We start from the raw sequence: 12,719 nt of genomic DNA on the forward strand, positions 1-12,719 counted from the left end.
GTTTGTGGGATGGGGGGTTAGTTGTTTGCTTTTGCTTTATTGTTTGTGTTCCAATTTTGTATTTTTATATTGTAAACCACCCTGTGATCTTCGGGTGAAGGGCAGTATACCAATTTAATAAATGATAGTAATAATAATATATGGTCCACGGGGTCACGAAGAGTCGGATACGACTGAACGACTAAACAACAACAACAACAACAACAATAATAATATAATGCACTTTTGCACACTATTTTCACTAATGTATGCTTCTATATGTCCATGCATTTTTATATACTTTACTTGGCTTGGAGAACAGCGTTGCAGAATTGGGAGAAGTTTGAATTTCGCAGGGTAGCTGTGTTTCAGTTGGCCTATTGTTTCTGAGAATGCATTTGGCAAGTTTGCTCTTAAATGCAAACTGAATCACATTTCTCTCCCATTCCCATAGGATGGGGTCCTGGGAGTTGTAGTCTAAAACAGCTGGAGGGCACCACGTTGAATATCCCTGGTGCAGAAGGTATGTGACAAAGTGAAAGCAGAAGATGGTTGAAAGCACCTTGATGTCAATGGCACTCAGTGTGGGGGAAATGTGAGTGAGAATTGGAGCATGTAATGAAGCCCCCATCACCATAAGCAGCAAAGGAGGAGCAGGGAAGCGTGATGTAGTGGTTAAGAGTGGTGGACTTGTAATCTGGTGAACCCGGTTCGCTTCCCCACTCCTCCACATGCAGCTGCTGGGTGACCTTGGGCCAGTCACACTTCTCTGAAGTTTCTCAGCCTCACTCACCTCACAGAGTGTTTGTTGTGGGGAAGGAAGGGAAAGGAGATTGTTAGCCGCTTTGGGACTCCTTAAGGGGAGTGAAAGGCGGGATATCAAGTCCAAACTCCTCCTCCTCCTCCATTCGGCTTGCAGGGAAAATATTGAAGCATATAGCGCAATGCAGATGGTCAAGGATGGTTTCAGTGCCTTCTATGAATGGCCACGTATTACGGAACAGAAAGTAAGCACAGCAACCTGGTGGTAAAATAATGCTTTATTTTATGGATGAACAAACACTACTATGGCACACCTGGGCTTTCCCGCTACAAAAGGTTACGAACAGAGCAGTCAGTGAGCTCCTCTGCTCAAATTCAGTTCAGGCATACCAGCCACAAAAAGATTATTGGAACCTGGACGTCTGTAGCATTCACATGGTCTATTTGGAATTTGGCCGGAGGAAGCAGCATTATTCTGCAATCCCTGTTCACGTGAATTCTGATGAATGATAAATTATGAGAGAGAGAGGGGGGGGGGGAGGGAGGAAGGAAGGAAGGAAGGAAGGGAAGAGAAGAGAAATGTCCTCACTTCCTCACTCCCCACTGGAATTATCTCCCATGGTGATCTAATTACCACCAACAGCCAACAGACTGAACCTAAAACGAAACAGAGGAAAACGAGGAATGCTGCGAAAGTGATCTGCGCCGCACTGCTGCCTGGGATGGGCAATTTACCAACAGCCACAATGTAAAAATGTAGAAATTGGCATTGACATTCAAGCTGTCCAAATAATAATAATAATAATAATAGTAATAATAATAAAGGATCGCACAATACCTCTAAGGGGTCTTAATAAACAAACAAGTGTTATTGCATGCATGCTGAACACAAGACGTAATAATACTGGATTGCGGAAGGGACTCAGGGAGGGAGACTCGACAAATCAAAGACTTACATTCCTGTTATATACAACAAAATGAATTATACAGTATTCATACTAGCTGTACATTTGGTCAGAATAATTTACATTAGCCAAAACAGACAAAGGAAGAAGAAAAGGTGTGAGGGGGTTCAAAATGGTTTGAAATATTTTTGTCTCTCCCAGGACTCTAGTGAGCAGGGGTTGGGGCGTGGGAATAGGAGGGAACTGTAGCGTGGAAGAGGGCTGTGTTTAGAAGCCAATGAGGAAAAAATAAATGCAAACTTGCAATCCCAAAACCTAGGTTTCATCATCACAACAAGAGATAAGACAAAAAAACAAACAAACACTTTTGTTAGCACTGATTAAAATGCATACATTATTGTGATGGTAATATCTGCAGATTTAGGATGATTACAGTTAACATAGGTTGGAGCTGTGGAAGAGTTAGGGGAGAAGAAATTGCCGCACAACTGAGTAGGCAACCTGTGCTTTGATCTAGCCAGGCAGCTGACATAGCAAGGCAGGAAATCTTAGCCTCTAAACACTGTCAAGATCTGTCAGGGATCAGCAACCTAAAGCCCATGGGCCACAAGCAGCCCATGGGGGTCGTTTAACCGCCCCCCTGAGATGCCCCCGAACCAAGCCACTCACTTGGTGAGACCCCGTGCGCTGCACTAAACCAGCGCTGCATGGCGCTGAAAAGTGCATCTGCGCAGGCACAGACGCCGGAAATCGCGGGCACACATGAAATCTGGCCCACAGAGGGATCTCCGCTGGAGTGAACCGACCCAGGCAAGGTAAACCTTGCCGACCCCTGCTTTAGGTCCCAAAGAGATGCCCCAGATTTGCCCCACCCATTCTCCACAACAATGAGGACCAGAACCTTGCTGTTTTGCATGACAGCTGCAGTTACTGGTAGGCCTTTAAACTATGTGGTGTGACAACTGTCAGGCAGATCTCGTTGCCCCTCCCCAGCCCCATTACGACTTTGTTGTTTTTTAAAAGCATTGGACAGATTGCTTAAAAGTCTGTTTCATGTTAACAAGACCCAAAAAGCTAAGTTGTAATCAGTGCCTTAAAGAAATCTCCAGGAAGAAAGTTCCTGCATGTTTTAGGAAGAAAGGGGACCCTACGCCATGTACTCTACTGTATTTAAGCAATTTCTCCCCTCTCCCCTTACCCAGAATACATTGCAGAGCTAACGGATTAGTACAAGGCCGAAGGAAAAGGAAGTGGCAGATAAACACTATATACAGAAAGACGTATACAGTGCATGAACTTTAATTAAAAGTTAGTGTGACTACAGCAGGGCTTGCTACAAAGGAAACCTCTGCTTAGCGGAGCAGTTCTGTAGCAACGACCAATTATCCGAAATGCAGAGGACAATGGGCAAACAACACATAAATTGGTACCTTGGAAAAATAATTGTGCTATAATCTTTATTCCATGGTTGGTAGTCTTATCGGAGACAATGAGGTGCTAACTAAGGGAACCCTAACACAGACGGATGGTGGGTTTTTCATTCCTACCGCTTGAATACTTTCAATGCAAAGGGGTTTGTTTAATAGTCATCTTGGGGGAATCTCCTTCTAAGTCCAGTTTCCTGATTTGAGCATCTTACTCCAGAAGTCACTTTGTGGCAAGAGAAGACAAGAAGATCCTTTCTTTTCTTTTTCTCATTTTGAACAGCAGTTTCTGCTGAGTTCCTCATGCTTAAATGTTCTCCCGTTCAGGAAAGAGTCATGATCTAGTACAAGCAGCAGGCGGACTGCTTCTCCTTTGCAGTTTTTGTTGAATACATGCTCATGTAATGCTTCTTTCTCCGGGGGGGAAACAGAGAGATTCAGTTGCATATTATTATTATTATTATTATTATTTATTATAAACTGCCTTGTGCTCATGAGCACAAGCCCGAAGGGTTATTCCTCATCGTCTTCCTCTTTCGTTGATACTACGGGGGGTTTGTCTTGGGGTTTGAAACACTCCGCGAAGAAATTGACCACGGACTTGTACAGGTGCTGCTCCAGGGCTGGGTTGTTGAAGTAATGACCTTCATCGGGGTATATCTGAAAAGAAAGGAAGGCCGCCATGAGCAGGTGGACAGGTAAAGATGTGCCACAGCTGGAGTTGAAATCCACCTTGAGAAACATCCAAGCTCATCCTCTCAAATCCAGAGCAGCCTTGCTATCCCCTGGGCTAAACGCAGAGGTGGTGAGGGCATTTGACTCTTAAAAATATGAAGTAAGCGGCAATGATTCATTGGGCAAGAGATGTGGGATATAATATAGCGATGTCTTCGTGGAAGCAGTTGTGGAAGAGTAACCCAAGATTTAGGGACGCGGGTGGCGCTGTGGGTTAAACCACAGAGCCTAGGACTTGCCGATCAGAAGGTCGGCGGTTCGCCAGAAGTGGCTTAGTCATGCTGGCCACATGACCCGGAAGCTGTACGCCGGCTCCCTTGGCCAATAAAGCGAGATGAGCGCCGCAACCCCAGAGTCGGCTACGACTGGACCTAATGGTCAGGGGACCCTTTACCTTTACCTTTAACCCAAGATTTACTGCTTGTAACACTCTAAGAAAAAAACTAAATGAAGATTATTTATAGACTGCATTTAACATCAAAAAAGTTAGCCAAAATGTACAAAACAAAGTCAAGTATGTGTTAGAAGTGTAAAAGGACAGAAGGAACCTTTTTTTTCTGTATGTGGTGGCCTTGTAAAAAAAGCCAAGGGCTATTGGGAAATGATATATAATGAGATTAAAAAGATGTTCTAGTTGAAGATTCCCAAGAAACCTGAAGCTTTTCTTCTAGGAATTATAGATAATGATGTACCCAAAGAGTTGGTTAACATTTCTATGTATATAACAACAGCAGCACAAATACTGTATGACCAAAGATGGAAAGGAGGAGAGGTTACAACAAAGGAAGAATGGCTTTTGACAATGATGGAGTACGTGGAACTGGCAAGATGAACAGCAACGATTAGAGACCAAAATGATGAAAAATTCACTGAGGACTGGAAGCCTTTTATTATCTAAAGAACTACTATAGTGAGATGAAAATGCAAGCAAATAATGCAACAGCATTAATTATTAAGATAAATAGGTTAAAATTGATGTATTGAATAGTATTATGTGAAATGTGCAACATTCAATGGTAAATAGGGAAACCATGGAAGGGCAGAACAAGAAGTCAATGGATAAAGTAATTTATGGCCTTATTTACAAAGAAAGAAAGAAAGAAAGAAAGAAAGAAAGAAAGAAAGAAAGAAAGAAAGTCGAAATAATTGGCAACTGGACAGCCACCTCTTTGTCTCAGGCTTCCTTTGGCCTAACCGGGCAGCTGTAGCAGGAAGCCAAATGAAGTCTAGACAAGGACTTACCTTTGGATCTGGCTAAAGGGAAACTGCTGGTGGGAGGAGGTGCTCTCCCCAGTGGGAGAGTGTGTTTTCCCACCAGGCACAGAACTGGGGCTGGTTGGTTAATGACCCTGTTTATGACCATTCCCAGGATGGGATGAAGGCCCTCTCCTGTGGGGCAAGCACTGTTGTCTTTCTTCCAAGGATTCTGGGACTGGAAAATACTCTGTGTTGGGGCTCAGGGGGTACCTGCTGACGCCACTGCTGCTTCCCACTTTTCTGGACCCAAAGGTGGATTTTGGGTCTTTTGGGGCTGGGGAAGTGGGAAGCAGAGGGGGGCAATCAATGAGAGGACCACAGAGGTTTTTTATTTTTTAATACATTGAATGTTCACAAAACCCCTGCCCTTTGGGGTCTTATTATAGGATACTTGTGCACCCCAAACAGCTATCTCCTGTGGCTTGCTACTTCATTGGTATAGTTGTGGAGTTTGCCGTTTTGAGGCTTTTAAAGCTGCATCCTTCAACAGGCAAACCACAGAACAGAACATGCCTATTGATCCTCCTCCTTATAGCAGCCAGTTTCCATGCCCCAACTTCTACTTTTCCATATTATTGCATGTTTGCAATGTGGGGTTATCAATCTCTGGCAGCCACTAAGAGCCACGATTGTCCATGTGCTCAAAAAGTACATCACTGCAATTTCGCTATAAAGCTCCACACTGACTGAATGCAAAATTGTCTATGGAGATAATGTGTATTAATGAAAAGAACATGAACACATAAGAATACTTTACCTGCAAGCTGTAATTAGCCTTTGCCCTAATTAGGTGTGTGATGAGGTCAGCAGTGTGCTGGAAGTGGATTTTCTCTGTAAAATCAGATTAGGATCATTAAGTGCCAGAATAATGGTAAAAACTGAATAATAATAATAATAAGAATAATAATAATTTTAAACATGCAAAATGTGCTGCTAACAGATTGTGTTCGCAGAGGCCTTACCATCAGCAGTTGCATGAATGATCAAAAACTTCTGATCTTTCATGGACATCGCTTTATGTGCCAGTTTAGTAGTCTGAGATTAAAACAGAGGTGAGTTTCAGCATTTTATGTCCTTGCACTAATAGTTCTTTGAGAACTTTACTGAGCATGAAAATTAACCAGTGGACTTAACAACAACGAGGCAGCACCTGCTGGGCTTTGGAACTGCCTTCCTATTGACATGCGACAGGCATCCTCGCTCAGCTGTTTTAGACGCCTGCTGAAAACTGTTACTGTTTCTGCAAGCCCACCCAGACCTAGAATTTGGATTCATAAAGGCCCTCAGGAGAGGCAGCGCCACTCTCCAATCAAATTAACCTGGCACTATTTTAGTTTAGGTTCAGCTACTGCTCACCATTTTTGAGATCTTGTATTATCCAACACTTAAATTTTTGGAAGCCATCCAGCAATTTATTTATTTTGCTGCATTGGAAGGCAAGATTTAAACCCCCTAAACAGATGAGCACACCTATGATAATGCAGGAAACACACACACACAGCCTCTGCCACCAGCGGATTCTCCTGCGATCCAAATTATGTGCCCGCAAGCAGCACCGAGAGGGCAGGGCTAAAAATCAAAGCTCTGTGTTGCATTTGTGCTAAAAATAGAGGCTCCTTCTGCCAGCTCCGTTATCCAAGTCATTACCTCATATGCTTTATTGTCAATCCCTTGTAATCCCAAGTATCTTTCTGAAAAGGCCGAAGCTGAAACAAAGAAAGGGAAATCAGTGAGGCATTACCAAGCTCAGACCAATATTTCAAACGGCAAAATAAATAAATAAAACCAACTGTGCTTTCTTTGGCCTGGTTTCTTCTATGAGGTGCTTGCAAGCTTTTTAATTTTGGAGGGTTTTTGTCACTTTATTTATCTGGGCAAATAAAGATTTTTAAACAAAGATACCATTTTATCCTTTTGGGATGTCGCTGGCCAAAGCTGAAAGGAATTATCTGTCCCAGACACCACGCAGGTGCTGAGATTATAACTGGAGTTTGTCCCCAAAGTGCCATCTGCAGTCAGGCATGGGGAGGCTATCACCTGGGGAGAAGATGGCCTCCTTAATTGTGGTCTCCTGATCAGGGAAATCCCTGGCCAGGGAGGCTTGCCTGGACTTTTTCTGAGGCCTTCAACTTTATTGCTTCTAGTTTTATTTGCTGTCATAATCCTTACACTGTTTTGCTGATGTTTATTGCTTATGGATGCAAGCAACATTGAGAATATTTGTATGGAAGGGTGCCATCCAAACCCAATGCGGTGTAGAGGTTCAGGTGCCAGAATAGGACCTAGGAGACCCGGGTTCAAATCCCCCCCCCCCCCTCAGCCATGAAGCTCACTTAGATTCTCAAAGCCCATGAGCACTGGCACAGTGTGATTGCTGAGCCAATGAACCCATGTCCCTGTGTCTGTCAGTATTTACCATATAATCTGAAGTCCGTCAGTGGGGAAAGAGCAGCGCCACAGGAGAAGACAGGGTCTTTATTCTCTTCTCCAGAAAGGAGGATGTAAGAGCTCAAGTAGCCTCCATAATCCTGAGAGGAAAGGGGAAGAAGCAACAAGATGAGGGCTGGAATGTAAAAACCATTCTTCTCAGATGGAGAGAACGCACCACATCACAATGCTGCCCATATTTTAATACCTCAGGAAATGGAAATCCAACAGGGAAAAGTTTCCAAATAAGTGGGAGATGCCCTAAATGGCCTCGGTCCAGTATATCTGAAGGAGCATCTCCACCCCCATTGTTCTGCCCGGACACTGAGGTCCAATGCCAAGGGCCTCCTGAGAGTTCTCTCACTGCAAGAAGCCAAGTTACAGGGAACCAGGCAGAAAGCCTTCTCGGTAGTGGCACCTGCCCTGTGGAACGCCCTCCCACCAGATGTCAAAGAGAACAACAACTACCAGACTTTTAGAAGACATCTGAAGGCAGCCCTGTTTAGGGAAGCTTTTAATGTTTGATGTATTACTGTATTTTAATACAGTGGTGCCTCGCAAGACGAAATTAATCCGTTCCGCGAGTCTCTTCGTCTAGCGGTTTTTTCGTCTTGCGAAGCAACCCTATTAGCGGATTAGCGCTATTAGCGCTATTAGCGGTTTAGCAGCTATTAGCGGCTATTAAAGGTTTAAGGGATTAGCGGATTAGCTGCTAAAAGGCTATTAGCAGCTTAGCACCTTAGAAAAAGGGGGTGGGGAGCGAAAAAAAACCTCAAGAATCGCAAGACATTTTCGTCTTGCGAAGCAAGCCCATAGAGAAATTCGTCCTGCGAAGCACCTCTGAAAACAGAAAACCCTTTCGTCTAGCGGGTTTTCTGTCTTGCGAGGCATTCGTCTTGCGGGGCACCACTGTATTTGGTTGGAAGCCACCCAGAGTGGCTGGGGAAGCCCAGTCAGATGGGCGGGGTATAAATAATAAATTATTATTATTATTATTATTATTATTATTATTATTAAACAAAAGGCTCTTCTGTGGTATGCTCTATGTATTAAAATATGCTGCTTATTCACAGGGTGGGGGGTTGCGTAACCCTGCAGGTGCCATTGGACCACAATGCCTATCATTCCTGACCATTGGCCATGCTGGCTGGAGCAGATGAGAGTTGGGAGCCCAGCAGTCTCTGGAGGGCCACAGTCATTTTTGTTGTTTGGTTGCTTGGAATTACGCCTAGAGATTTAATGTTTTAGGGATTTATTATTATTATTATTATTATTATTATTATTATTATTATTATTTTGCATTTTACTGAATATCAGTGTGGCATGCCCTTTGAAATGCACACCAGCAAACCTTATGTAGGTTTGAATCAATTCCACTTACAATTCAACAGGCCTTGGGAGAGAGAGGGAAGGAATATTATCCAGGAATTAATGTGCAAAAATAAAGGCGAGAGGGCAAGGGAAAGCAAAGCCTCACAACACAGTATTTTCTCCCAAACACTTGGCATTTTCTTCTTCCAAGGCAGGATTTACAAGAAAACACAGATTGATGACTTGATTAAAAACCCAAGGCTCTCTCTCTCTCTCAGAATCATCAAGCAACGTGCCGCTGTTAAAAAGACGGCCATAATAAACCGCAGACACGCTCATTCAATCAAGATGCAGATCTAAACTCTTAAGCTGAAGGTGAAGGCTGAAAAGGCACTCACCTTCCCAAACACACCGACTCTTGACTTATCAATGTATGTGTTTTGCAGCATTGTGCTGAAAAACAAAAGAAAGAAAGCAGGGCAATTTGATTATCTTAAAGTAAGAGGGTGCCTTGAATATTGCAGCCAGGACACATTAACAGAAGCACAGGCTGAATTCCAAGTTGATATGCAAAAGCATCAGCTGCCAAAAGGCAGAGGCGATGCTTGCTGTCCTGAGCAGACCCCATGTTCTTTTGCAACGCCACCACATTTTAAAAAACAGAATAGTACAAATCATTGAAAAGCAGCAGCAGCGATTTCCAGGATGCAGTTACAAACAAAACCAATCCCCCAAAGGATTCTTTCATTCACCAGACAGCCTCCGTCTGGTCCTTTTCCTCGAAAACACCCAACCGCCTCTTCACGTCGTGGAGCAGCTTGGTCCCTTGGAAACCGCTTCCACGCCCATCAAACTTCATCACAATGGCGCCATGCGAGCTGACCATGACGCTCTCCCAGTTCACCTCAAACTTTTCCGTCACGCTCTGTGTGCCCGGAGTCCCGTCGCTATAAAACAGGAACAAAGCAAGTGGTATCTCGTTACGATGCGCAGGGACAATGAATGGTTTAGGGAACAACAGGAGAGGAAGGAACTGCAGCTCAGGGTTGCATCACGTGCTGTAAAAGCAGAAGGCTCCAGCTGCAACCTCTGGGGTCTCCAGTTCATAGAGGAGTCAAGGCAGCAGGCAATGGGAGAGACATCTGCTCAGGAGCCACTGCCAGTCAGAACAGACCAGCCTTTCTCAACCTGGGTCTCCCAGATGTTAGACTACCATTCCCATCATCCGTGAATGGCTAGGGCTGATGGGAGTGGTAGTCCAACAACATCTGGGAAACCAAGGCTGAGAAAGGCTGGAGCCGATCCACTTAGTGCCCTCCATCAGCCCAAGTCAGCGCGGCCAGTGGTCCAGGATTTTGGAAGCTCCAGCCCAAACATCTGGAGGGTAACAGGCTAAGGAAGGATGGAGTAGACACTACTGAGGCAGATGGACAAATAGCCTGATATAGGGGTGGGTGAATCTGTCAATTTCAGGCTCTCATTTTTCCAACCCTAAATTCATTTCTCCAAGTTTTTATATCAGCTTGCAATTATTCTCATTTTTTAAAAGTCCTCATGAAAATTGACCAGCATCTGACCAGGACTGACCAAGAGCATTTCCTCCTCCTAATACACATGTCTATATGCAATTTTGTCAAATATGCACATTTTTGCAGCGCAATCTTCTCCCGTATAATGCATTTTCATATACTGCTTTCACTAATACTACATGCGCATTACCCCACAACATGCATTTTTTGTACAAATTACTCAGCTGGAGGGACTGCGTTTCAGAATTTGGAGAATTGCAAATTTTTGCAAGGATTGTTGTGTTTCAGCTCTTGCTCTGCTTTGGAAAGTGCAAATTGGGCAATATTCACCTTTGAACAGAACTTCTCCTCCACTCCTGGTGGTCTGACCTGCTTACATTGCTCCTTCCTAAGTGCAAGTGAATGCAAAATCCCAATTTCTCACATTTATGGCTAACAGCTGAAACAGCGGATTGCACATTCATGAATCTCCTTGTACAAGGCCAGCAGCACGTTTTTGTGGGCCAGCAGGCAGCAAGGTGTCTCCTTTCACACATACTGTGCTCCTCCATCCTGCCTCCCCCACCCCCAAATACAAGTCCGGTCCAGGTTTCATTCTGCTGGGAAATGTGGGAGATTGCCCCAGAGGCCCTGTAATGACAGCTGCATCTTTTATGCATTTTATGCTGCTTTCAGACACCCCTACTATGGGAAATCAGTAGATGACATCAGCATCGGCTGGATAGCTTAGTTGGTTAGCGCGTGGTGCTGATGATGCCAAGGTTGCAGGTTCAATCCCTGCATCGGACAGCTGCATATTCCAGCATTGCAGGAGGTTGGATGAAATGATCCTCAGGGTCCCTTCTCCAGGCCAACTCTATGATCTTCCAACTCTATGATCTGCCAGGTCATGGGCCTCAATGGATACCCAAGCATGTTGCTGACTAGTCCTGGAACTACCACTCTGGCTGAGATGCAAAAGCCCCTCCTCCAGAGCTGACACACAAGCACAGGAAGTCAGAGGCTTCCTGTTGCCCTACTTGTTTAATGGCTGAAAGTAACAGAGCTTATTTTTTCTTTCTTTTTCAGGGTCGCAGCCAAACAGATAAGTTAACAGCAACGTGAAGTGTGATATATCACAATGCGTTTCTTTGCCAAGCCAAGATGTCAGATTTTATTTTCTTCGGGCAACAGCACATTTAACTTCTCGTGGTAGCAGCATATGCGCTTCAGATTTCAAAAGGCAGTGATGGGTCTTTGGCAAAGCAGTGTGAACGTAGCAGCAATTTCATTTTATCTTAAAATAAATTATTTTCATCTCACCTTTCACCCTGAGACAAAAAAGGTCCTCAGCTAAGAGTGTAACTGCCAGTTACAACAGCTCCTCAAGCAATTTCATCACAAATAATTTTTTTTATTAAAAATTAAAAAATTAAAATTCTATCTACATTAGGCCAGACCAGCATGTTCTCACAGTCCACTAACTGCAATTTCCTCCCCCCCAAAAAACCCTTGCAAAAACCAAAAAAATTAGGCCCCACTTCTGAAAATGCCCAAGTTGTTAGCTTTGTAGACATGCTGGGGGAAAGAATTTGATGGGGATGGTGCCACACTAAGAGGAAGAACATCAGTCTAACCCCCAGTGGAGGAAGCACCCAGAACAGAATCTGAAAATGTATTAGGGTGCAGGCCCACTCTTGAAATTTCCTGGGCTCAGTCTAGCTAGGGCAGGAACAGCAAACCTGTTGTGTTGTTGAATTACAACTCCCCTCACCATCCTTGACCACTCGCCACGATGGCTAGGACTGTTGGGAGTTAATTAAGAGGGCTGCCAGTTCCCTGAGCCTAATTTAGGGCTTTGAAAGTTAAATTAGCACAATGAATTGAGCTCAGAAGCTCAGTTGGTAGAACACGAGACTCCTAATCTCAGGGTTATGGGTTTGAGCCCCACACTGGGCAAATGATTCCTGCATTGCAGAGGATTGGGCCCTTTCAACTCTGTAATTCTATGGTGCTATGTATCTCAAATGCATCTTCCACCAAGAAAAGGAAAGGATAGAGATGTTTGCTGGATTAGTTTGCTGGATTAGGCAGCACTTAGTGATACAGGAAAATTCTTTTCAGGTTGGTTGCATCCTGTGTGTGGGTTTCTCTGCCCCCCCAATCTCCCGTGCGTACAGCTTTCCTGATTTGCATTTATTCAACACACAGCCCAGCAGTGCATCCTCATTCTGAGGCAGTCTAATCAAGTGTCGTTAGCTTGATGAGTACCAATCTTCCTCAAGCACTTGTATAATGAAGCACATTTCCCCAGAGATAATTTTTGACGTGGTACGGCAGGCTTCATGACAGAGCTTTTGTCCTCCCTTCAAGCCAGCTTCGGGGTGACATTTTGGAACACACGGGCAATG

At 44.2% G+C, this 12,719-nt stretch overlaps 1 protein-coding gene across 6 annotated transcripts in view; it reads right to left on the reverse strand.

The window, feature by feature from the left end:
- Positions 1 to 1,001: 1,001 nt before the first annotated feature.
- The window catches only part of DPP6 (dipeptidyl peptidase like 6), a 486,229-nt gene continuing 474,511 nt past the window's right edge, over positions 1,002 to 12,719 (reverse strand). For all 6 annotated transcript variants that reach the window (XM_083406243.1, XM_083406245.1, XM_083406242.1 and 3 more), the window contains exons 20-26: positions 9,553 to 9,747; positions 9,199 to 9,253; positions 7,479 to 7,590; positions 6,710 to 6,768; positions 6,025 to 6,097; positions 5,820 to 5,893; positions 1,002 to 3,730 (exon numbers count right to left, since the gene is read on the reverse strand). In XM_083406243.1, the coding sequence (XP_083262369.1) occupies positions 3,584 to 3,730; positions 5,820 to 5,893; positions 6,025 to 6,097; positions 6,710 to 6,768; positions 7,479 to 7,590; positions 9,199 to 9,253; positions 9,553 to 9,747 (715 nt within the window). In that variant the 3' untranslated portion in view covers positions 1,002 to 3,583. The remainder of the gene's footprint in view (positions 3,731 to 5,819; positions 5,894 to 6,024; positions 6,098 to 6,709; positions 6,769 to 7,478; positions 7,591 to 9,198; positions 9,254 to 9,552; positions 9,748 to 12,719) is intronic.

This window comes from Podarcis tiliguerta (genome assembly GCF_965153285.1).
Source record: "Podarcis tiliguerta genome assembly, chromosome: 12".
NCBI classification, from domain to species: domain Eukaryota; kingdom Metazoa; phylum Chordata; class Lepidosauria; order Squamata; family Lacertidae; genus Podarcis; species Podarcis tiliguerta.